Consider the following 24,525-nt stretch of genomic DNA (forward strand, 5'->3'; position numbering starts at 1 on the left):
GGTTCAAACACTCGCTGATGCTACAGAAAGACAAAAACTTTTTGAATTTGAAGATCAGGGTAAATTTAACTTATTTTGTCTTCTGGGGAACGTGTAAGTATCTTCTGTAGCTTCTGAAGGGCAGTACTAAATAAAAAATATGACATTTAGGCAAAATAAGGAAAATGTACGCATCTTCATTCTGTTCAAATGGATCTTAATGCATTGTTTTTTCTTCTGAAGCATCGGTGAGTGTTTGAACCTTCTGTAATAGTTGCATTTGAGTCCCTCAGTTGTCCTCAGTGTGAAAAGATGGATCTCAGAATCATACAGTCATTGTTGGAAAGGGTTCAATTTAATTATGCCTTTTAATTGCACAACAATTCTATCACTATCACTAAAAACAAACACACACACACACACACACACACACACACACACACACACACACCTGTGGATCCTTCAGGTAACAACACATATTAAGAATAAAGCGTATGTGAACTTTTGAACAGGATCATTTCTATAAATTCAACTTTTTTTTATAAATAAATCAAAAGTAATTTTCTCTGGTGGACTATATGTAAACATCTTTAATGTGAAATATCTTCAGGTCAGTACAAAAAAAAAATGAACGTGCATTTTGTATGATCCCTCTTTTTTTGGTCAGATTCTGCAAGGTGTATGTAAACTTTTGACCTCAACTGTATATTTATAATATTATTATTTATAACAAAAAACTATTGATAATATAAAACGTTATGTTTCTAGTAAAATATTTACCATACACACACAAAATAAATGTTATGTAATATTTATAGTATTATTTTACAAAATATATTTAAAACATATTACAAAAAGGGTTACTGGCAGACCCAATAAAACAATCTCAGCTTGTTACGACCCATTTATGGGGGGCTGGTAACACAGCTAATAAAAGAATACATTTTAAGATTTTGATTCTTGAGTTTTGTATTTTAATGAAACGTTTTGCATACAAAATTTAAAGTCAAATAAAAAGGTCTTTAACAGCAATTTATGTTCTGACCCTACCGGTCAAATATTCATTGACAGCCATTGCATGCTGTTATACTGTAAGAACTAATATTCAATCAGATTATTTTGAAAGGTCGTGGCCTGTTCATGCGTTTCATGCGTCGGCTCATATATTGATCTGTGCTGCACTCTAGTGGCCAAGAGCGATCATTGCGATCGGAACTGATACATACACCTGTGATTTATAAAAAAAATCACTCAAGCATAATTAATGCACTGTAAATTAAGTAAACAAAACAGCTGGAGGCAAAGCATCTAGTGTCAGTATGCAAAAAAATAATAATATGCAAGATGATCATATATCAAGTGCACTTTTTACAGCCTTGGTGTTGCATTTCCAAAACACACGTTACGCGTATTGAATAAAAATGTATAGTTCAAACACTTTCAAAATTGTATTTGGATAAAAGCAGCATCTATCGTAAAAAGCGCGGGATTGAAGGAAGCACATAGACAGGCGTATGTATGGAAGGATGTGTGGATGTGTCCCTCTGGTCACATTAGAGGCATTACTGTACAGGGAAGCGCGTCACGGATCCTCCCACTCCATACCATAATAACCCGTCATGGCTTCCCAAACACGCCTCTATATGCACCGATTCCACGCCGTCCAAACTCTCATCCGCGGTCCTGGAGAGCGTTCAAAGCGATGCCCTTGACCCATTTCCAATCTGGAACTGTCTGATTTATGACCAGCATTGATGGATTGTGCACTTGCCATTGCAAATGCAACGACGCCGGTCGGGAAATTAAATGCAATGTTCGCCGGATGCTCTCGGTTTGATCCGTTTCACTGGTTGTAAATGTGTCAGCAGGCACCTATAACACTGTAAATCTGCCTTCGTCGCGTCATCTATAGAGTTCCTCGCGCGCTTCCTTGTTTCAGGCCAATTGCGGGACGGGCTGAAGCCACAGAGGAGGGGGTGGTCTCCGGTATCCGGTTCTTTCCGTAATCCTGCGCCGGTGGAATTTTAAATCCGTTCCTCCAGCGGGATCTGCTCAGTGGAGATTGTTTATTGGAAATGCTACACTGCATTGTTCTTTAAAACGCTTCATTGTTGCATTCTTGCATGCGCAGAATGCGCGTTGTTGTTGTTGTTTTTAGAACGTTTAATTGATACATTGTCGCACTCGCGTTGTTTAGAACGTTTAACTGCTATATTGTAACTTCTGCGGGATGACGATAACGTGTAGAACGTTGAATGGTTACATTGTAGCTCTTGCAGAATGAGCGTTTCGGAACGTTTTAGAACGTTTCACTGTACAGTAACAGTGCAAAAGTGAGCAGAGCTGAGGAGCAGCCCACCGGGATCCGGTGTAAATATTCAACAAATGATAGAGGAGGAGTCGGTGCACGATAAAAGGGATGTGAACCGAGAGCAAAGAGCTTTGGACTAGGTTTAAAGCGCGCTCTCAGTGTGTTCTCGTCAGTTTGTTGGAAGTCCTGCTGCTTTATTATGAAGAGTGATCTCTCATAACAGGATTGTGGGCATTATCGATTGGATTATGAGTGATCATCCATGCAAAGTGACACGAGATTGACTTAGTTTCTGATTTTGAGGGGATTTATTTCTCTTCTTCTTTTCCACCCGTTCGGAAGCTTATGATAAAAGAGTTATTCTGGAAACACATTTGCATCCGTTCCGTATAGGATGCACCCAGAAAGCAATGAAAACCCTGCAGGAGCAGCCAGTGGGACACCCGAATCGACTACTGAACCGCAGGCTGGGTATACTGAAGGCTCTGCAATGGAGCACAAAGACCCACAGGACTACGAGGAAGCGGAGCGTAAGCTCGCCCCGGAGGACAGCACGGTCCAGCTGATACAAACCGGCTGCCCCGACAAGCGTCCGGCGACGCCGCCGCCCGGCGCACACCCGGGACCGGGGTTCGTTCCCCCTGAGGGAGGCTTCGGCTGGGTCGTGGTGTTCGCCGCTACGTGGTGCAACGGCTCGATTTTCGGCATCCAGAACTCATTCGGGATTCTGCACATGATGCTGGTGAAAGACCATCAGGAACTGACGGACCAGGCGTCTCAGTTTAAAGTGGGTGAGTGTGTTTCAGTGTTTCACTAAGTGTTGGAAGTGTGAGGTGAAAGGAGATTCCAGGCACACTTGATCCTGAGAGGCTTAAGGGATCATACCTTATCTTTAGAGCCCCAGAGTCTGGTGGTAGCCGCCTCAAGCTGCTCTCTGGACCCGCTACAGACAGAGGGAGACGCCTACTCACATCCCACACTGACACCTGCTCCCATATCAGCTACTGGGAAAACACAGGAACATTTTTGGGGGGCATTGTAAAATAAAAGTAGGGCATTGTTTGTTTACGTATGTCATCACAAAATTTGGATATTTATGTTTTATTGGAACAAAAAAAAAAAAAAAAATCATTTCTGAATACTAATACTGGTGGTCCAAAGATGTTTTTGTGCTTAAGGCTGCATTTATTTGATCAAAAATATAGCAAAATTGTGAAATACCATTGCAATTTAAAATAACTGTTTTCTATATGAAAATATTTTAAAATGCAATTTATTCCTGTGATGGAAAGCTTAATTTTTCAGCATAATTACTCTGATATGCTGATTTGCTGCCCAAGAAGCATTTTTTTTCAGTTTTTTTAAAAATTATATATCAGTTCTAAACTTAACTTATGATCACGACTGAGTGCGCTGATTTGGTTAAGTTATTACCAATTATTATTGATGCTAAATTATTAATGGTTCTTATTATTGTCAATGTTAAAAACATTTTTGCAGCTTAATATTTTTGTGGAAACCATGTTAGATTTGTTTTCAGGATTCTTTGATGAATAGAAAGTTTAAAAGAACAGCATTTTATAATACTATAAATGTCTTTACTGTCACTTTTCATTCATTTTTTGCACACTTGTAGACCTGTCAAATGATTAATCGTGATTAATCGCATTCAAAATAAGTTTTTGTTTACTGTGTATATATAAATACACATACATGTATATACTTTCAAAATATTTACATGTATATTATATGTAAATATATCTAATTTATAAAAAAATTTCTTAAATGTATATGTGCATTTGTGTGTATTTATATATAAATAATATACACAGTACACACACATACTGTTTATTATGTAAACAAAAATGTTTATTTTGCATGCAATTATTTGCGATTAATCATGAATAATCATTGTTTCACAGCATTACATACTTACTGTATAAAAGTAGCCTATTGATTTCTTCCTTAAAAAATATCCCAAAATGCTAGTGTATCACAGTTTCCACAAATATATTATCCAGAACAACTGTTTTCAACACTGATAATAATCAGAAATGAGCAGCAAATCAGTATGTTAGAATGATCTCTGAAGGATCATGTGACACTGAAGCCTGGAGTGATGGTGCTAAAAATTCAGTTTTGATCACAAGAATAAATTAGATTTTTAAATATATATTTAAACAGAAAGCAGTTATTTTAAATTCTAATACTATTTCACATTTGAACAGTTTTAACTCTATTCTGGATCAAATAAATGCAGCCTTGGTGAGCATAAAAGACCTAAAAAAACATTAAAATTGTAATTATTAATTAACTTTTGACCTGTAACATATATATCATATTAAATCATAATATTACTGATGGCATCTGATACTATTACTTTACTATGTTACATCCAAAATACTATAGCTGTTTCTTTTAAGTTTTGAAAGAGTTTCTAAAACAAATATGTCATGCATTTTTAAACAGAAAATCCAACTCATTCCCTTTATCGATTCACCTAGAAAGAACTGTTGTTGTTCACTTAAAAAGCCATCTTAGAAAGCAGCCTTGGGCATTGTTCGTTTACTCATCAGAAACTGATTTTCTAGTTTTTACTATGAAATGTTTATTCTGGTCATTGTAATTGTAAAGTAGCAGGAATTTCACTGCTCAAAGCGTTTTGTAATTGCTCCGCTCCCATCCGGGCTTTCCATTTCTCACTCCATGCTCACAGGTCAGAGAAATCCTCATTGTATCCCCACGTTTCTCAGACCAGTGAAGTGAAGCAAACAGTGAAAAGTCCCAGTGCTGATGTTTTATCATTTGCATTTATAAAACATCATCCATATGCTGTGCCACCAGTACGATAAAACAGCAAGTCAGCAGCCCCCACATTGTGCAAACCAGACCAAGAGATCAATTCAGTTCTCAATGCTGTCGAAAGCAGTATCTGTCACGAACCCTCGTGAACCTGTGAATGTACCCGACAACCCTTCAGCTCACTTCTGGTCCTCTGCCCGAGCCAACGTGAGAGAAAACAAGACCGAGTCCACATGCTAATAATCTCGTAAATGTCTTGCAGGCCTTTGGTTGCTGTTCAGGAAATCGCCATCTGTCTTCCACGCTGAGCTCGAGTTTTTACGACCGACATGCAGTAAAGGCTCAGTTAGTTTTAATGTTCAGCCTCCCACTTTGCCGTACAACATCACTATTTGATGTTTACATCTGAATATTAATAAAATCAGGCCCACAGGAGAAGGACAAATGAGTGGTTTGAGGAGAGTACTAATGAGCCTTATGGAGAAAGTGTGTTCGTTCGTTTCTCCCTCGTGTTTTATGAAGTGATACTGTGAGGAATGAAAATATCTGCATTAATTATTTGTGACTGTGCCTACTGTGTGTGTTTGTGGGTTCATTCTTTTCTAACTTTCAGGCCTTATTCAGTTTTCTGGGTCATTGTATTAAACTAGTGCCTTTTTTTTTAGTTTACAATCACGTTTTATCGATGTCTTCCTTTCTGGGCCTAGGAACATTTCAGTTGTTTTGGTGTCTATGCAGAGTCAGAAATCTCTTGGATTTCCTAAGAAATATTTTCATTTGTGCTCAGATGATGAATGAAGGTCTTACAGGTTTGGAATGACATGAGGGTGAGTAATTAATGACAAAATTGATATTTTTGTGTAAACTATTCCAGGTTTTACACCTATGTGGACCTTGTTTTCTAGAAGGATCTTTCTGATTATAACCGTTAGCATCGTTAAAATGTTCAAAAAAGATCTTGTGTTTCACAACACCAATGATTTCTAATAAAATTCTCCTACTCTGTCGCTCTCATTCTGTCTCTCTGCGTGATGGCCCTTTGTTTAATCTGCTGCGATGGCTGTGATGTGGGCGTGTAATAGGGATTCGATTGGTCCGTGAGGGGCTCATGGGTAGTGAGGGAACGCATAGAGCTTAAAGGGGCGTGTCCTGGTTCCCCCCTGCCTCACTCACATGATTCGGCCTGTCCCAACACGCACAACACAACAGTTATGTTTAATCTCAATAGGGGATTACAACAGACACTCCCACACAACTTTACATGCAGGTTAACACAAAAGCAGCTCTGTCTCAGCTGGGGAAAACATAAACTTTGAAACTCTTCAGGTCATTTTGCAATGGGTTGCTTGATTATTGAGTTCTTTTAGATTGGTCTGATCTAATAGAGCTGGCTTAAAGAGATAGTTCACCCCAAAATTTAAATTCTGTCATTAATTACTCACTGTCATGTTGTTACAAACCAGTAAGACCTTTGTTCATCTTTGGAACACAAATTAAGATATTTTTGATTAAATCCAAGCTTTCTGACCCTGCATAAACAGCAACCGACACGTTCAAGGCCCAGAAAGGTAGTAAGAACATCATTAAAATAGTCTGTGTGACATCAGTGGTTCAACCTTAATTTTACGAAGCTACGAGAATACATTTGTATGCAAAATAAACAAAAATAATGACTTTATTCAACAACTTCTTCTTTTCCCTGTCAGTCTTCAATGCACATTCAGGAGAGTTTTACGATGCATGCGCATGCATAATTTTGTCCAAAATAATACTGTTTTTGTGTCACTGAATGTTTAGACTTCAAATATGCGGTTTGTAAGAAAGATAACGTCTGTTTGGAAAATTTGCTTCAGCGTTTTCAGAGATGTGAGCTCCAGTGCGTCAGCGGCCGTTCAGCGCTCCTGGACATGCTGTAAGCAGCCTTATTTCGGCCAGATCTTCTGGCATTTGCCGCTGGCTCTGATATCTCTATAGTGGTTAAACACGAGATATCATTTGTTTTGAGTAAATTTAAAGGGCAATCTTTGGTCTCATTAATCTTTTATTTGTTCCAGAGCAAATAGTTTTATTTACGTTATGTTTATTTATTAATAGTAGTATTTAATAATAGTATTTAGCATTGGGAAAGGCGTATGTGTTTGTTATGGTGATTTTAGTTGCATTATTCCGCCATCAGCTGCTGACAAGAGACGTGTTTTTATGAGCGAGTTAGCAGTAAAGACTTTTATATTGAAACTTGGGGCGGCTGGCCCATGGTGGGCGATAGTGCATCGCCCTCCTTGAGCCACACGAAAAAAGAGAGGAGAAAAAGACTCTTATATTGCTAGTCCTAGTCTGCATATTACGGTACAATCAACAGCCTGAATGTCACTTTCCAACCTAAAACCCCGCCCCCTTGGGGCGATCTCAGTCAGATTGAAAATCACCCCAGCCGGTCTCATAGAGTTATATTGTGAGATTTTTTTTTTTCAAATTTTGAACCCTACAATGCATTTCAATGGGCACCGGGAGGGCTCGCCCCAACGTGATTTCGTAATACGCACTGATGCGTGCTCGAAGATGTACAGCACGCACGCGTAGCGAGACGTCTGAATGCATCGGCCATGCTTTCAATGGAGAGGGAACTTGTCAGGAACATGCCTGATTTTAATGAGAGGGTAATTGATCACTTTGCCTGCTTAAAAGAGAAGCGAGCAAAATTTCAATACAAGTGATGTGTGTTATTAAATGGTGAATTGTTTATGTTATCATGGCCGTAGCCAGCTATGAGGTCACCGAGGTCCAGACCTCGGTCATTTTTTATATTCAAAAATAAAATGTCAAGCTCTTCGAATGATTATTTAGCCGTTTAAACCACCTCATATCACATGAGTGTTTGCTGCGAGAAGCTAGCGCAGTGAAAGGGGCTTGAGAACGCGTTGAGTGAGAGCGCGGGTGCAGCGGCCTCCGTTTGTTGCCAGATCCACCTATTATACGTGTTTTTTGACTCGTTTGTCCAATTTAGTGTGACACTTTGGGACGTTTATAAAGTGGAAAGTTGAACGTTAGTTTTATGTCAGTGTCATTATTCTAACGTTATTTTTATAACTTGTTATAAAATAAAAATTCCCTCAGCTAAAAAAAAACGAACTTTCCATGTAAAACATTATACTGAATAAAAAATCTTTCACAATCTATATGTAGTGCATTTGTGGGTGTTATTATAGCACAATTCTTAACACCTCACTAATTTTCAAACCCTGGTTATGGCCTTGTATGTTATATGTTGTATTCTCCAAATGTTGAATTTTAAATAGTTGTATTGATTGCATATTGGCAGCCAAATTTATACTGAATATGTTCTGGAAAGATTTGATTAATTACAGTTTTAATATGAGAAATAAAAAGTCTTTAATTGTAAAGCAGTATGGCTTTTTTTTTTTTTTTTTTTTTTTTTACTCTTAGAGGGCAAACTAGTTGATGACAATGTGTCTCTTGATGGCCATGGCATGGTGGAAGTGTTTCAGTGTATTTGAGACCATTGCGATAAATTTAATATAGCTATTCAAAATAATGTACAGTTTGTACAATTCATGCCTGATGTTGCCATCTAGGAACAGGGAAACCAAATCAAACAATGCAATGTAATGCTGTAAAGTTGGCTATCTGAATTTTATCATAATTTTACCCATTAAAGCGGTTATCTTTGCCAAAATCGGAACAGTTGCCCCCCCAGAGATATTTGTCAGGAGCCGCCACTGATTGAAAGAGACTGAAACAGGGTTGTAAACAAGGAAGTTATTTTTACCTTCAACAACAGCTTGTAAGACGCAGCGCTCTCATTGAAAGTCACCTTAACAGATGAAAGGATAGTACGACAGCGGGCATTTAAACTAATGTTTCATGTTGGATATGACTTATAAATATAAATAGATGTACACACATATACGGTGCCTTGCAAAAGTATTCAAACCCCTTAATTTTTTCACATTTTATGTAGCCTTATGTTAAACTGCTTTAAATTACTTTTTTTTTTTTTTTTTTTTACATCAATCTGCACTCCATACACCATAATGACAAAGCAAAAACAGAATTGTCATAACTTTAAATTTTAACTTTAAATAAATGTATTAAAAATAAAACAACTAAAATAAATAAATTATTCAGTATTTAGCTATGATGCGATAAGCTTCGCACATCAGCATTATCTGCCATTCTTCTCACCTCTTAAGCTCTGTCAGGTTGGATGGGTGTTGGCAGACATTTTCAGGTTTCTCCAGAAATGTTTGATTGGGTTCAAGCCCAGGCTCTGGCTGGACCACTCAAGGACATTCAACTCAAGGAGTTGTCTATAAGCCACTCTTGCTGTGTGCTTAGGGTCATTTTCTTGTTGGAAGGTGAACATTCAGCCCAGTCTGAGGTTCTGAATGCTCCAGACTGGGTTTTTATTAAGGCTATCTCAATATTTTGCTGTGTTGAGCTTTCCTTCCTTTAGTCCCTGCCACTGAAAAACAGCCCCACAGCATAAGGCTACTAACACCACACTTTACTTTTCGAATGGTACTCTGCAGGTGATGAGCAATGCCTGGTTTCATTCATACAATACTTTTTTTTCTCATATCCGTGAGATGCAATCCTGTTTCTGAGCTCTACAGGCAATTTTTTTTAAACCTCAGGGCATGGTTTTTGCTCTGATATGCATTTTCAGATGTGCCATTTCAAATCATACTCATTCAATTGAATTTGCCACAGGTTAACTCTACTCGAAGTGTAGTATCGTCTACAAGCAATATGAAAGCTCCTCGACTAAATTTCAACTGTCCCAGATAAGAGTATGAATACTTATGCAATTGAATAATTTAAGTTTGTCGTTTTTAAATACATTTGCAAAGATGTTAAAAACCTGTTTTGTGATTTGCCATTATACAGAGTGTAGATTGATAAAAGTAATTTAAAGCAGTTTAACATAAGGCTGCAACATAAAACAGGAAAAAAAAATTAAGGGGTATGAATACTTTTGCAAGGTACTGTATATCTATATATAATGTGTGTGTTTGTGTTTCTGATAAATTCAATTCGAACAGACAATAACATTTGTTATTTTAAAGATTTATTTTTTGGCCTTTTTGCCTTTATTATGATAGGACAGATCAGATAGGACAGGAAGCGAAGTGGGAGAGAGATAGGGGGCGGGATCGGGAAAGGTCCTCGAGTCGGGATTCGAACATGGGACGCCCGGAGCGCAACGGCGCTATATGTCGGCGCGCTAACCACACAGCTATTGGCGCCGACAATAACATTTATTATTTAACAATACTTATTGTATCCTGTCTCTTAACAAATTCTAAAAAAAACAATCCTAAAAATATGGCAAAATAATTCTGAAACAGAAACCATGTTTGTCATGTAAGAGTTACATTTAGATCACTGTCTGAAGAAATTGGATCTATTCGTTTAAAAAAACATAAAAAATGCAGATGCCAAAATGAGCATGATGTCACTGACCTTTAACTGCCATTCAGCTGTGGTTTACGTCACCATACACACCTGCGGCTTCCCGAACATTGCTCTTTTTCCCCCCTCTCTCTTTCTTTTTGTGTTTCTCGCTATCTCTTCCCTATTTGTTCACACATACAGAAGGACTGCTGGTAATGCATAGACTCAGATCATGTTACCTATATGTATATCTAGAGCACATGAACTCAGATACTCTCTGCTCTTTTTCCACTCGCTCTCTCTGCATCACATACTTGTTGAGGGAGAGTTTGGCTTTGTAGACTTTTCAGATTTTTTTAATGTTTAAACTTCCAGTTTAAAATCTTAAATTCTGGGTCAAGCAGAAGTCTGAATACTTAAATTCCGTGAAAACTCGAGGCCTTTCCGTGCAGCACAGGTGAAATGAGTTGAAGGATTGAAAACAGTACACAAGTGTTGGTGAAAGGTGAAGGCGTTCGTTGGCTGTTTGGCATGTAACTGATAGTTTTCGAGCACTGGTTAACACTAGTGTATCCAGGACACGCTTAGAGACAGTGAGTCTGTGAATGTGTTTGACTGATGCTTTAATTAGTGGTCAAGCAACTCTAGATTAAATTTGCCTATAGTTTGTGATCATTTGCTTATTTTTAAGCAACTAGAAGCATTTTGTGAGCTGACATTTTTAAACTCTGTAGTGCCTGTTTGAGTACATTTTAATGTAATCCCTTATAAAATTTTCCCTTTGACTAATCATTAGGATATACATAAAGATCACGTTCCATGAAGATATTTTGTAAATTTCCTACCGCAAATATATCAAAACCTAATTTTTGATTAGTAATATGCATGGCTAAGAACTTCATATGAACAACTTTAAAGGTGATTTTCTCAGTGTTGAGATTTTTTTGCACCCTCAGATTAGAGATTTTCAAATAGTTGTATCTCTGCCAAATATTGGCCTGTCTTAACAAGTATTTATTTATTCAGCTTTCCGATTATGTATACATCTCAATTTCATAAAATTGACCATTATGGCTGGTTTTGTGGTCCAGGGTCACATATTACTTATGCATCATTGCCACAATGCCATTTGTTTGCACACCACAAATGTGTTTTAATGCATAATTGCTGTTTATGAAGCAATGTTATTTTAGTATCCCTTATAGTTTTCATTAATAATTTAAATCAGTTTTTATTTTCTGTTTTCATTTTAATTTTGGGTACATTTTAGTACTTTTGTTGTGTGTTTTGTCTCATTTTTAGTTTTGTTTTAATATGCCTATATGGTTTTTATTCATTATTATTTCAGTTTTACTTACACTACCAGAGGTTTGAACAGTAAGATTTTTAATGTTTTTTAAAGAACTCTATTCTGCTCACCAAGCCTGCATTTATTTGATCCAGAATACATATAATATGAAATATTTTTACTATTTAAAATAACTGTTTTCTATTTCAATATATTTTAAAACACAATTTATTCCTCTCATTTAAAGCTAAATATTCAGCATCATTAATCTAGTCTTCAGTGTCACATGATCCTTCAGAAATCATTCTAATATGCTAATTTGTTGTTCAAGAAACATTTATTATTATTATTATTATTATTATTATCAATATTTGAAACAGTTGAGTACATTTTTTTTCAGGATTCTTTAGATAAAAAAAAATAGATAAATCAGCATTTATTTAAAATAAAAAGCTTTTGTAACATTACATACTATACCATTCAAAAGCTTATAGTTCAAAAGAAATGATAGAAATTCATATTTTTATTTAGCAAAGGTGCTTTAAATTGATCAAATGTGATGATACAGACACTTATAATGTTGCAAAAGATTTTTATTTCAGATAAATGCTGCTCTTCTGAACTTTCTATTCATCAAAGAAACCTGAAACAACTTTACGCTGTTTTCAACATAATAATAATAATGATAAAAGTTTTTGAGCAGCAAATCAGAATATTAGAACGATTTCTGAAGAATCATGTGACTGGAGTAATGATGTTAATAATTTAGGTTTGAAATCACAGAAATTTTTTTTTTTAAATTACATTTTAAAATATATTCAAATAGAAAACAGTTATTTTAAATAGTAAAAAATTTAAAAATTTTACTGTTTTTGCTGTACTTTGTATCAAATAAATACAGGCTTGGTGAGCAGAAGAGACTTCTTTAAAAACATTAAAAATCTTACTGTTCAAAAACTTTTGACTGGTAGTGTAATTTAGTACATTGACAACCTTTAAAAAAGTATACTTTTTTTCATTTTTTTTTTTTTTAAGTACACATTTTATTTCATGTATTTCTTTTTCAATCTTTTTAGGGTCATTGTCCTGTTAGAAGGTGGAAGGTTTTATTTAACTATAATAACCCTGGTCTAAAGAAAAATTTTTATGGGATGAAGTATTTTTTGCTGGAAAATCCCTTTAGAAAAAATATAAAACACTAAAATATTGCCCTGCGAGAACATCTTTCACTTAATAAACATCTAAATCTGTTTAAACTCCAGTGCCATATCTAGATTAGCAATCCGTTTTTTTTCTCTAATGGTCAGCAGTGTGATAGTGCAGATGAAGAGTGCCAGCTTCACAGATTTGCTGCCAGATGAGTGTGTCTGAATCTGTCATTTGATGATTAGAGAATTTCCCCCTCAATATGTGCAGCTGGGGATTGTGTGTGCGAGCTGACTGAGCTGAGACACACAATCATTTTTTTGGCTGGATTTAAGGAACGCTCTGTCTCAGCTGCTATTTGCTTTGCTGAAAACCCACAGGCAAAAGATGAGAAATGTTTCTCCTCCTGCTTTCGCACATATAACGTGATTATCAATGTCAGCTGTTAACATATTCATATACTGGATTTAGTCATAGATGTTTAAGTCAATTACTAATTACTAATGTTTAAGACAATTTCACTGCACAGGATAGAAAGGATGGATTAGAGCCAGATTTCTCAGTTGCTAAGGCAAGTGTCACCATAGTGAAATATTTTCCTCCCAGGAGAGTTTGAATTGTGAATACATTGGAACTAGAGTCAAAGTAATTCAGGTTGAAACAGACACATATAAACCGATTTAATTAAACATTTGTGGCGTTTTGCCATTTGTATTGTAAGATCTATTGACAGATCTTGTATTCTATAGGCCTCTTCTATCATTTTGCTGAATTATGTTGAGTAGAGATTTTAGAGATTATATTAGAGGCTATAAACTGATTCTATTTACTATTTTGCAAGTAAGCTATTTTCTGTGTCACATATCATCAATCGGCCATATTGGCGGCACTGAACGTAAACAATGCAACTGAACCGAACAAAACTTGCATATTTTGCTAATTACTGCTGCTGAAAATGTTCAATTATTGTCATGTTTTGGGCTTTAATAATTGATCAGACCGGGAAAAACATTTGTAGGACTATAGACTGACAAAAGTTATAACAAATCAAGGTGAAGAGTGCAAAAAACTGTCTGAGGTACCAAAGACGTTTTGGTTGGCCAAACTGAACCAGGATTTCCAGAGCAAGAATCTTTACAACATTCCTGTTTGTTCTTATAATTTCCCATAAGGTAGGTGAGATATTATGTTATGCGTTGTTTCTGGATGCTCAAATAGGTCAAACCGAGAAACCACAAGGAGCTTTCATCATGCATGAACAATTTGCTGTTCATAAGGGGGAAACGGCAAGAAATTGACTGAAAGGTGCAGGAAAAAGTGGCTTGTAAACCTCCGTCTGTGGTCAGAAGGAGAGTCGGATAATGTTTGTGTGTGCAAATGGTTAAGAAAAGATAATAAAATGTTAAGATATTAATAAAGAAATATATAAAGGTAAAAGTGTGAATTCACTCAGTGCTAAATGCCCATGTAGACAATGTACGATATTATATTTGTAGTTTCAAAATTAACGTGAGTGACCACTTTTTAGTGACTATATGGAAGTGCTGTTTGCTTACTTTCTAGGCTTTAATCAGTTCGGAATTTAAATAAAAGTCTTGCTTTATCTGCGTGACTGAAAAAGCAGAACAGATGAGATGGAGGAAAGTCATGATATAAAGCTCCTTGTGGTTTCCCGGTTTGACCGATTTGAGCATCCAGAAACAACGCATAACATAATATTTCACCTACCTTATGGGAAATTATAAGTACAAACAGGAATGTTGTAAAGATTCTTGCTCTGGAAGTCCTGGTTCAGTTTGGCCAACCAAAACGTCTGTGGTACCTCATACAGTGTTTAAGTCAATTTTGCAAGTAATCTTCTGGGAGACGTCTGTGTCATTTCTAATAATATTAAAAATTTGCTGGTTGAATAAAAGTAACTTTAAGTCAGAATTTGCCAGGGGTATGAATAATTTCAGGCTTGACTGTATTTATATAGCCTAATTATGTTTCTGCTCCATTGCGTTGTTAATATAAAAACGTTTAATAATGGTTGTAATAAAACTTGTTTTCATGACAGATTTAGGCTGCATTAAATAATGAAGACTCCAGGTTAAGTCAAAATATAACAAATATATGTAATATACTGCACATATTTAGCAAAATGCTTTTCCTTTTTATCCTTTTTAATCTAATAAAAACTTTATGGACATTGCATGACTTACCCAAGGTAAATGTGATGTTACATGACACGGTTGTTTACAAGCGGTTCCTTTGACATCTTTCCGTGGTTGAAGCACTGATTGAGCGATTTAATGAGACGTGATACATTTCAGTAAGTTGTATCATTTCTCTCGACACCTTCTGATGTTCATTCATATTTATAACTAGTGAAGAGGAAATGGTAATCGGTTTACTCACGCTTCATGCTGCTGCCTGAACTGACGCACCACAGCGATCTGTCACGCCACAGTAAAGATCGCCAAAACGGCATTTATTGTTTGAATTCCAGTATAAAACTGACCAAATTTGAAAGGCCAGACTTTAGTTCATAGCAATAATAACGTAGCACAAAGCTTATTGCGACTATTGGATGACAGGCATGCACAAATAAAATTTTGTGAACTTGTTCTTGGTTAATCAAATGATGATCGATTCAAAACTAAATAAAATAAAAAAAAATTTCCACCCCTGCACTTTGTAAGTAAGCTGTATGTTCTATATATGTGTATGTAGATCTATCTGTAGTAAAGTGGTATTACGTCCGCTAGGGGTAAGACACAATAAAACAGATTCTCATCAAGCCGTCAGACTAAATAAAATGAAAACAAGCAAAAACAGCATAAATTGATTATTTAAATTTATTTAAAGGATGAGGAAAAAACAGTCATTTGGTGGTTCTCATAGACTTCAGAGAGACCCGAGGCACAAAACAACAAACAAAAATCAAACTGAAAATAAATCACAATAAATAACCTTCAAATTAAATAAGAAAATAAATTACAAAAATCTTACCTAACTACACTTACAAAAACATAAAGAACGAATTCAAACAAAAGGGCAGGTCTCTCCTACAACGACCACATAATTAGAACATAATTAAAGGTTGTATCAGCGATTTCTAGCCTAAAACATAAAGTGTCGATTTCAGCTTACCTTTCTTCACGATCCGCTCGCTGCCTGCCCCATAAATTGTCTGTGAAAAAACCGCGTCTCTCTGGTCAGCCTAGGGTCCGAGATATGCCAAAAAAACAATCGGCGCTATCAACACACCACAGATAACCAAACAGTGTTCCAACCAATCAGCGTCAGGGGTTTGGTGTTGTGGACTTTCCTACTGGTGCAGGGACGTGAGGGAGGCGGAGCGAAAGTCCACAACACCAAACCCCTGACGCTGATTGGTTGGAACACTGTTTGTTTTTGTGTGGAAAGGTTGGTAGTGCCGATTGTTTTTTTGGCATATCTCGGACCCTAGGCTGACCAGAGAGACGCGGTTTTTTCACAGACAATTTATGGGGCAGGCAGCGAGCGGATCGTGAAGAAAGGTAAGCTGAAATTGACACTTTATGTTTTAGGCTAGAAATCGCTGATACAACCTTTAAAGGATGAGCAATAATCTTTGGTCTGGTGGCTGACGGAGTCTGGAACAGCGCGACCGGCCCGAAGTCGCACCAGCCCCCTCTGGATAGACGGAAGAGGCGTTTTAAAAGGACCGCCGATTGATGTCCAATAACCGCTGATAGGCGGTGCCACAACTGGCAAATCAGCGGCGATCTAACACAAAACAAGGATAAATAAGAAAAAGAACATAGAAACAAATACAGAATACAACAACATAAAGCACATAATGTAACAGTGGATTTGTTTCAATAGTAGCTAGTTTGCTTTGCAGGTAATGCAGTACAGCTGCCTCAGTTTGTGTTCTGCTCTTTGTGGAGAACATGCATGGTGACCTGAAAGTCTATTTATCTTTTGTTGTTTATACATTTGTAGGTCACAAATTTACTTACCTTTTGCATTTACAATTAGAAATTAAAAAGTAGCTTTTACTGTTACAGCTTTTTGAACAGTAAGATTTGTATTGTTTTTAATGAAGTTTCTTCTGCTCACTAAGCATGCATTTATTTGATCCAAAATATAAAAGCAAAAGAAGTAATATTGTGAAATATTTCGACTATTTAAAATAGCTGGTTTCTATTTTAATGTATTTCAAAATGTTTTTTTTCCTGTGATCAAACCTACATTTTCAGTATTATTACTACAGTCTTCAGAAATTAGTCTAATATGCTGATTTGCTCTTCAAGAAACATTGCTTATTTGTATTATTATTAATATTTAAAACACTTGAGTAATTTTTTTCAGGATTCTTTGATGAATAGAAAGATTCAAAACTCAGAATTTATCTGAAATAAAAAGCTTTTGTAACAGTATACACTATACATTATACCAGGGGTCCCCAAACTAAGGCCCGCGGGCTGAATGCGGCCCGCCCCCACATTTAGACCGACCCTCTGAACAATGCCAGAGACATATTTTGAAAATGTCATTTTAAATATATGTTTTACTTATATCATGTCAGTATTTGATAATAAAGGTTGGCTTTTAAACTAAAATTTCCCTTAATTATTAACATAGCCTAATTATTTGTTAAATTCACCAACAGAATGGTACATTCAACATAATGTGTCATCATGATTGAACAGATGATGAGCGAGCCAGCTAGAAAATTCAGAGCGATGACAAAATGACTAGCATTTGAGGTAAAACTAGCACTGCTTGTGGGAGTAGTGCAAAAGCAAGACTTCACTCATCTTCCTCATTACCCAAAGTTTTTCAGCTGCGAAACCAGTGACCCCATTCCCAGTTGAAAAGTCTGTGGAAGCGCTGAAAATGCTGAAGGCGGAGTTTGATGTGTGATTCAAAAAACACAGTGGACCAACACCAGCAGATGACATTGCACACCAAATCATCACAGACTGTGGAAACTTAACACTGGTCTTCAAGCAACTTGAGCTATGAGCTTCTCCACCCTTCCTCCGGACTCTAGGACCTTGGTTTCCAAATGAAATACAAAACTTGATCTCATCTGAAAAGAGGACTTTGGACCACTGGGCAACAGTCCATTTCTTCTTCTCCTTAGCCCAGGTATGATGCCTCTGATGTTATCTGTGGTTCAGGAGTGGCTTAACAAGAGGAATATGACAACTGTAGCCAAATTCCTTGACAAGTCTGTGTGTGGTGGCTCTTAATGCCTTGACCCCAACTTCAGTCCATTCCTTGTGAAGTTCACCCAAATTCTTCAATCGGTTTTGCTTGATAAGCCTCTCAAGGCTGCGGTTCTCTCGGTTGGTTGTGTATGTTTTTTTTTTCCTTCCACTCAACTTTCTGTTAACATGCTTGGATACAGCACTGAGCACTCTGTGAACAACCAGCTTCTTTGGCAATGAATGTTTGTGGCTTACCCTCCTTGTGAAGGGTGTCAATGATTGTCTTCTGGACAACTGTCAGATCAGCAGTCTTCCCCATGATTGTGTAACCTAGTGAACCAAACTGAGAGACCATTTTGACGGCTCAGGATACCTTTGCAGGTGTTTTGAGTTGATTAGCTGATTGGCATGTCACCTTATTCTAATTTGTTGAGATAGTGAATTGGTAGGTTTTTGTTAAATGTGAGCCAAATCATCACGATTAAAAAAACCAAAGACTTAAACTACTTCAGTCTGTGTGCATTTAGTTTGTTTAATACACAAGTTTCACAACTTGAGTTGAATTACTGAAATAAATCAACTTTTCCATGACATTCTACTTTGAGATGCACCTGTATATCTTTTGAAAAGAAATGATCATTTGTCTGTGTGGTGGGTGCATAATAAAATAGTAAACTATTCTAGCATTAAAAGGTATAATAAATACAGGTAAAACCATAATAAAATAATAATAATAATACTAGAAGTCAGTCCGGCCCATGGAATTTTCTTTTATAAAACGCCCCCCCCCCATTAAAGAAAATAAAATTAATGTGGCCCTCTCAGAAAAAAGTTTGGGGACCCCTGCATTATACACTACCATACAAAAGCCAGAATATATGTTAATTTCTGTGGGAAAGAAATGATAGAAATTAATACTTTTATTTAGCAAGGATGCTTTAAATTGATAAAGAATTTAAATATTACAAATATTTTTTTCAGTTTTTGCTGTACTTTGGATCAAATAAATGCAGGCTTGGTGAGCAGAACAGACTTCTTGAAAAAACATTTGAAAAGTCTTACTGTTCAAAAACTTTTGACTGGTAGTGCATGCAGAAAGAAAATTGTATTATTTTATACTTTTGCAGAAAGTAAATTAGGTCTGTTTTAAAGACCTTTTTGTAAGTGGCATTGTTTTCATTGCAATTAATCATATTTAACCTACAAATTCTTATCGTGATGTCTGGTCATATTACTTTTTAGGTTATTTTTATATGCAGGTTATATTCTCAGTTTGGTTCTTATAACTGAAATACAATGATTTTTTTAATTAAATCACCATAAATGAAAGTAAATGTACATGAAATGTACACTTTTATAATTTAGTGCTTTATAGTAATGAAATTTGTACATAAATGTGCTTAATTGGCATGAAAATAATGTCACAATGCAAAATTTTACTTTATACAATATATGTTTTTTTTTTTTTTTTACTTTTTTCTTCTGCTTTTCTATGACATATGACCCAGACATGTTCTTGACAGGTTTTCCTAGATTCACTCTGACAGATAAACATAAGGGGTCTTGTAAGGACAGGGGGATATGAACAGAGAGAGAGAAAAAAGCGAGGGAATAACGCATGTAGGAGGAAGAAAGGGACGTACAGAGAGAGTGATCCGTGCTTCCCCGCGGCTGAATGTCTTTATCCACAATCTGTCAAAGAGCATCTGTCAGTGTTAGTGGGTCACTCGTTTCCTTATTTTCTCTCGTCTCTTTCCTCTTTTATTTCTGTTCGAGATGGAAACCGCTTTCATTGCTGTCCTCTCTGTCTTTCTCTACCTCATTTAACAAATGATCCAATAATAAAACACATGGAGCAAACTCATTAGTGAGAATTAGGACTGGATGATTTGGAACAAAGAAGAGAGAGAATGAGAGAGTGATATAATGAAAAGCAGAGGAGAGTGGCATAAATAAAACAGAGTAACAGAGGCAAGTGTTGGCTTACTGAAATAAAATCTCATTCATTTTCTTTATAGAGAAACTGATTTTAACAATGAGGCACATTTTATGATAACTTTTTCTTAATTATTTATTGAGGATACAAAAAACTTGATTTTAGGATGATTTTTAATGCACATTTACCCACAGTTAGACATTGTTAGTATAGGCAAATGCTGATAAATGCTTTTTGTAGAAGACAAATCTGTTTGATTTCAACATTTTATTCAAGAATTGAAAAGGAAGGTGAGAAGTAAACGTAGAAAGAAAGGCCAAAAGTGACTGTAGCTGTGGATTCGAGAAGTTTCTCTATCCTTTTTTGGTAGTTTTGGGTTTCTCTGGTTTATTTTTCAAGCATTTTTCATCCAGAAAAATGTAAACAAATAGAACCCGTTGCTTACAAAAGCAGTCAGAGGGTGACAGGAGAGAACCGTGTCTGCTCTTGTTTTTCAGTGCTCTGTCTCAGCTGTCAGCCTCATGGGCTGAAGTGGGGTCATATGGTGTGACACACTTTCCCTTGACATGACCACACACACACACACACACACAAAAAAACACTACAACATGCTAGAAATGACTCTTTAGCGTCTACATAGCAATGCTCTGCATCCTACAGTAGTTTTGTGGAGATGAGTTTTGCATGAGGAAGCACTCTTTTCACAAAATATGAATAATCTATATGCTATATGTATCCTGACAAAAGCATTCCTGTGGAAACGAAATACATTCCGACATGTACATTTCGTGACATACACTATATTGCCAAAAGTATTGGGACACCCCCTTCTAATGAACAGGTTTGACTAATTTAGTCACTCATTTCCATAAGTACAAATCTTAATGTTTGAGCATATAATGATATTCTATGGGATTGCTGGTTTAATTCTGGTATGCTGGTTAGGTAGGTTTTAATGCTGGTTTATGTTGGTCCTTTGCTGGTTTAAGGCGGTCCTTGACCAGCTAAGGACAAGCTTAAACCAGCATCAAAACATACCTAACCAGCATATACTGTTTTTTTTTTTCTTTAGAACAGAAGGCGGTTCCAAAGGCAACAAAGATAGAAACAAATTATGTATTTGTATATTGCATTTCCATCTCTGTTGCAACTGTTTTGGAAGTTTCAAAAATGACTGTACCCATATGTACAAGTCACTGGTGTTTGGTGATGAGTTTTTGGCTCAAAGTCTGCATTTAAAGTCACTCCAGAGGTATTCAGCTGAGATTAGGACTTTGCTTTCTGCAGACCAGTTAAGTTCGTCCACACTGACTGAATTGATAATTTCTTTTTGAACCTTGCCCTATACACAGAGGCATTGTCATGTTAGAATAGAAAAGGGTCCTGTCAAAGCTGTTGCTATCAAATTAGAAGAACACAATCCCTTAGAACATCATTATGCTGAAACTTTAAGATTTGTACTCATGCAAATTACTAAAGTAGTCAAATCTGTTTATTAGAAGGGGGTGTCCCAATACTTTTGGCAATATAGTGTATTTGATGTGAAATGCCCACTGAGTGTCGCTAAAAAGAGTGTACTTTTTTTCCTGGAACAGATGAGTGCCACTGTAAAAAAGTTTTCACCAGTTTCAACTTAAAAAATGTTCTAGTTTAGCAGCTAAACAGCTAAGTTAAATCAACTTTAAAGTACAAATAATTTCAACTCTTAAGTTAAATCAACTTAAAAGTACAAGTCATTTTAACTAATTTTATTGTCGTGAGTTGAAATGAATAGTAGTTTTGAGCTGATTTTACTTGAAATTTTAATGCAGCTGCTGAACTTGAAAAGTTGAAACTGGTAAAAACTTTTTACAGTGTGTACATATAGTACATTTTAAGCTGGTTTTGTATGTGTCTCCACATTTCTGATTAGAAATGTCCATTGAATGCTGCTGTAAAGGTGCGTTCACACCGGACGCGACTTGCGTGAATAAAACGCGCTATTCGCGCGTAGTTGAACGCTTGAACATTTCAGTTTACTCGTGCCATTTGTGCGGTAAAATTTGCGTCATTCGTGCGTGAAAATCACTTCACAACAGGCGCGAATTCGCGTCATGGGAGGGGCTTCTGCCGCCTGGCCGCCAGTCTGTTCGTTGCATAATGGCTGACATGGATTTTGTTGAGAGAGTAGCTGCGCTTTATTTAAACGTCGTAAAGTTGTTTGGCGTCGAACATTTATCATTTATATCTCATATCATATATATATATATATATATATATATATATATATATATATATATATCATGTCTCTCTCATTGTCTCATTGTTGCATTCCCATGAACATTACACAAAACACTTGTCCAATCACAAATAAATAATTTTTGACTATACTACTCTGAGTGGATTTGCAAAAGGATATAATTAGAATGAATTTCCTTATTAGTTAAACTTGCTTCGGTCGGACCATGATGGCAACGCATCCGACCGAACCAAGTTTAACTAATAAGGAAATCCAAAATAAACAAAACAAAAAACCGGGAGCAGGCCTCCCCATGCCAACACAGCCCCAACATTTATGGCAGGAAGAACAGGTGGAGATCGTTCACTTGATGAGTCTCCTGGCCCCGCCCACTGGCCGGCCGTAGTAGGAAGAACCGAGACCATCACACATGAATGTACAAATGTTTGCCATAAATAATATTTTTATGGAACAATATAATGTCTGATTTATTATGTTTGATTTACTATGTTGTCCGCACACAGCATCCTCCATATTTGTTAAAAAATTCAGCCTCCACTCACTGATCACGTCACTACTAGAGCGAGCTCCTGATTGGTTACTGCGGCACGGAATTTCGCCAAATTTCAGATTTTTCAACTCGCGCGTTTTGCGTGATTTGTGCGAATGGCATGGCAAACGCTAGAAACGCTCAATGCGCGCGCTTCATTCGCGCTACTCGCGCCGCCGCATTTGCGTGTTTCACGCCGCAGGATGGCTATTCGCGTCTTTGCATTGACTTAACATGTAAATCACTCGCGCTTGCCGCTTCATCTGCGTCCGGTGTGAACGCACCATAAGTCTAATACTCTAAAATGTTTGAAAATAACGTACCATCTGCACTACACCTGAACCTACCCGATAGTATAAACAAAAAGTAAAACGTAAAAACGCAATTGCAAATATGCAGTTTTAGCTTTTTTTTATCTCTCATCTTTCAGCTCTTTTATCGTGAGTCATGTTTTTCACTGGATTAGTACCAAAGGGTTTCATACCATGAGTCCAATTTTGTGCTGGCTGAGCTACCGAGTATGCTTGTTATGTCTGGAAAGTGAAACGTGTATCTTTCTTTTCTTTCTTTCTTTCTTTACTTTATTTATTAAGCACTTTTACACAATTAGTCATAATTTACTCCCAATATCTGAGCCGCTGAAGATGCATAAGATTAATGTTACTTTCATTTTTGAAAGGACAGCGCCGATCCCGAGTCTACATATGCATCTATGTTCATGTGAATCATTTGTGATGCAGCTTCACCCACATCAAAAGTCTATAAGGGTTTTTTATGCATCTTTGCAAATGGCCTTTCCTAATAATGTGCTAGTTAGCAAGTTTCACAGCTAAATGCGACTAAAGTAAACATTACAGCTCGTCATCCCAGGGCAGAGAGGGGCGGGGCGAGCAGAGCTCATTAGCATTTAAAGGAACATGCAACAGAATAACTTGCTCTAAAAAGAGCTGATCTTGACAAGGTAAAAAGAGTGATTTTTACAATACCATTGAGAATTTTTTTTTTTTACCAAAGTATGTTATAGACTTCTTATTAAGACCCTAAAGAATCTTATCCATTTGTGGAAAATGGGCATCTGATGACCCCTTTAAAAATGAGAGATCGAAAAACAAGCTAAAACGGCATTGCAATTGCGTTTTTACATCACATTCGCTTTTGTTCATACTATCGGTTTAGGTGTAGTGCAGATGGTACGTTATTTTAAAATGTCATGGAGCATTAGAGTTATAGCACCACTCAACGGACATTTCAAATCAGAACTGTGGTGACATGTACAAAACCAAGATCACATAAAATATATCATATGTATGTTCATCTGTTTAGCGCAAGTCAGTGCATATTTCACATTAAATATGTCATGAAAAGTACATGGTGGTATGTATTTCACGACTTTACCCCAGTTACATTTTCGCCATGAGATTAAGTTGTAGTTTCACATATTTTACTTTTGTTCTACAATGCTGTTTCCATTCTCCTAAAACAGTCTGTTAACTTCCTGGTTCTATGAAGCCCCTCTGTCAGAAATACACAGTAGTCTCAGATTAGTTAGCTGGTCCAGGGTGTTATGATTTCTAACTGCCTAGTGCAAGTTGTCTGAAATGCACTTTTACAAGTTGTTTGAACTGAAGTGTGTGTTGGCAGTGTGTGTACACAACCACCCTACAGTGATAAAGATTTACCCAGTGTTTTTTTTT

General features: G+C 36.6%; 1 protein-coding gene across 1 annotated transcript in view; it reads left to right on the forward strand.

The window, feature by feature from the left end:
- The first annotated feature begins 1,283 nt into the window (after positions 1 to 1,283).
- Positions 1,284 to 24,525, forward strand: part of slc16a2 (solute carrier family 16 member 2) — a 54,178-nt gene continuing 30,936 nt past the window's right edge. Inside the window, exon 1 of the mRNA XM_073820190.1 lies at positions 1,284 to 3,081. Coding sequence (XP_073676291.1) covers positions 2,685 to 3,081 — 397 coding nt within the window. The 5' untranslated portion in view covers positions 1,284 to 2,684. The remainder of the gene's footprint in view (positions 3,082 to 24,525) is intronic.

Source organism: Garra rufa, chromosome 16 (genome assembly GCF_049309525.1).
Source record: "Garra rufa chromosome 16, GarRuf1.0, whole genome shotgun sequence".
NCBI classification, from domain to species: Eukaryota; Metazoa; Chordata; class Actinopteri; order Cypriniformes; family Cyprinidae; genus Garra; species Garra rufa.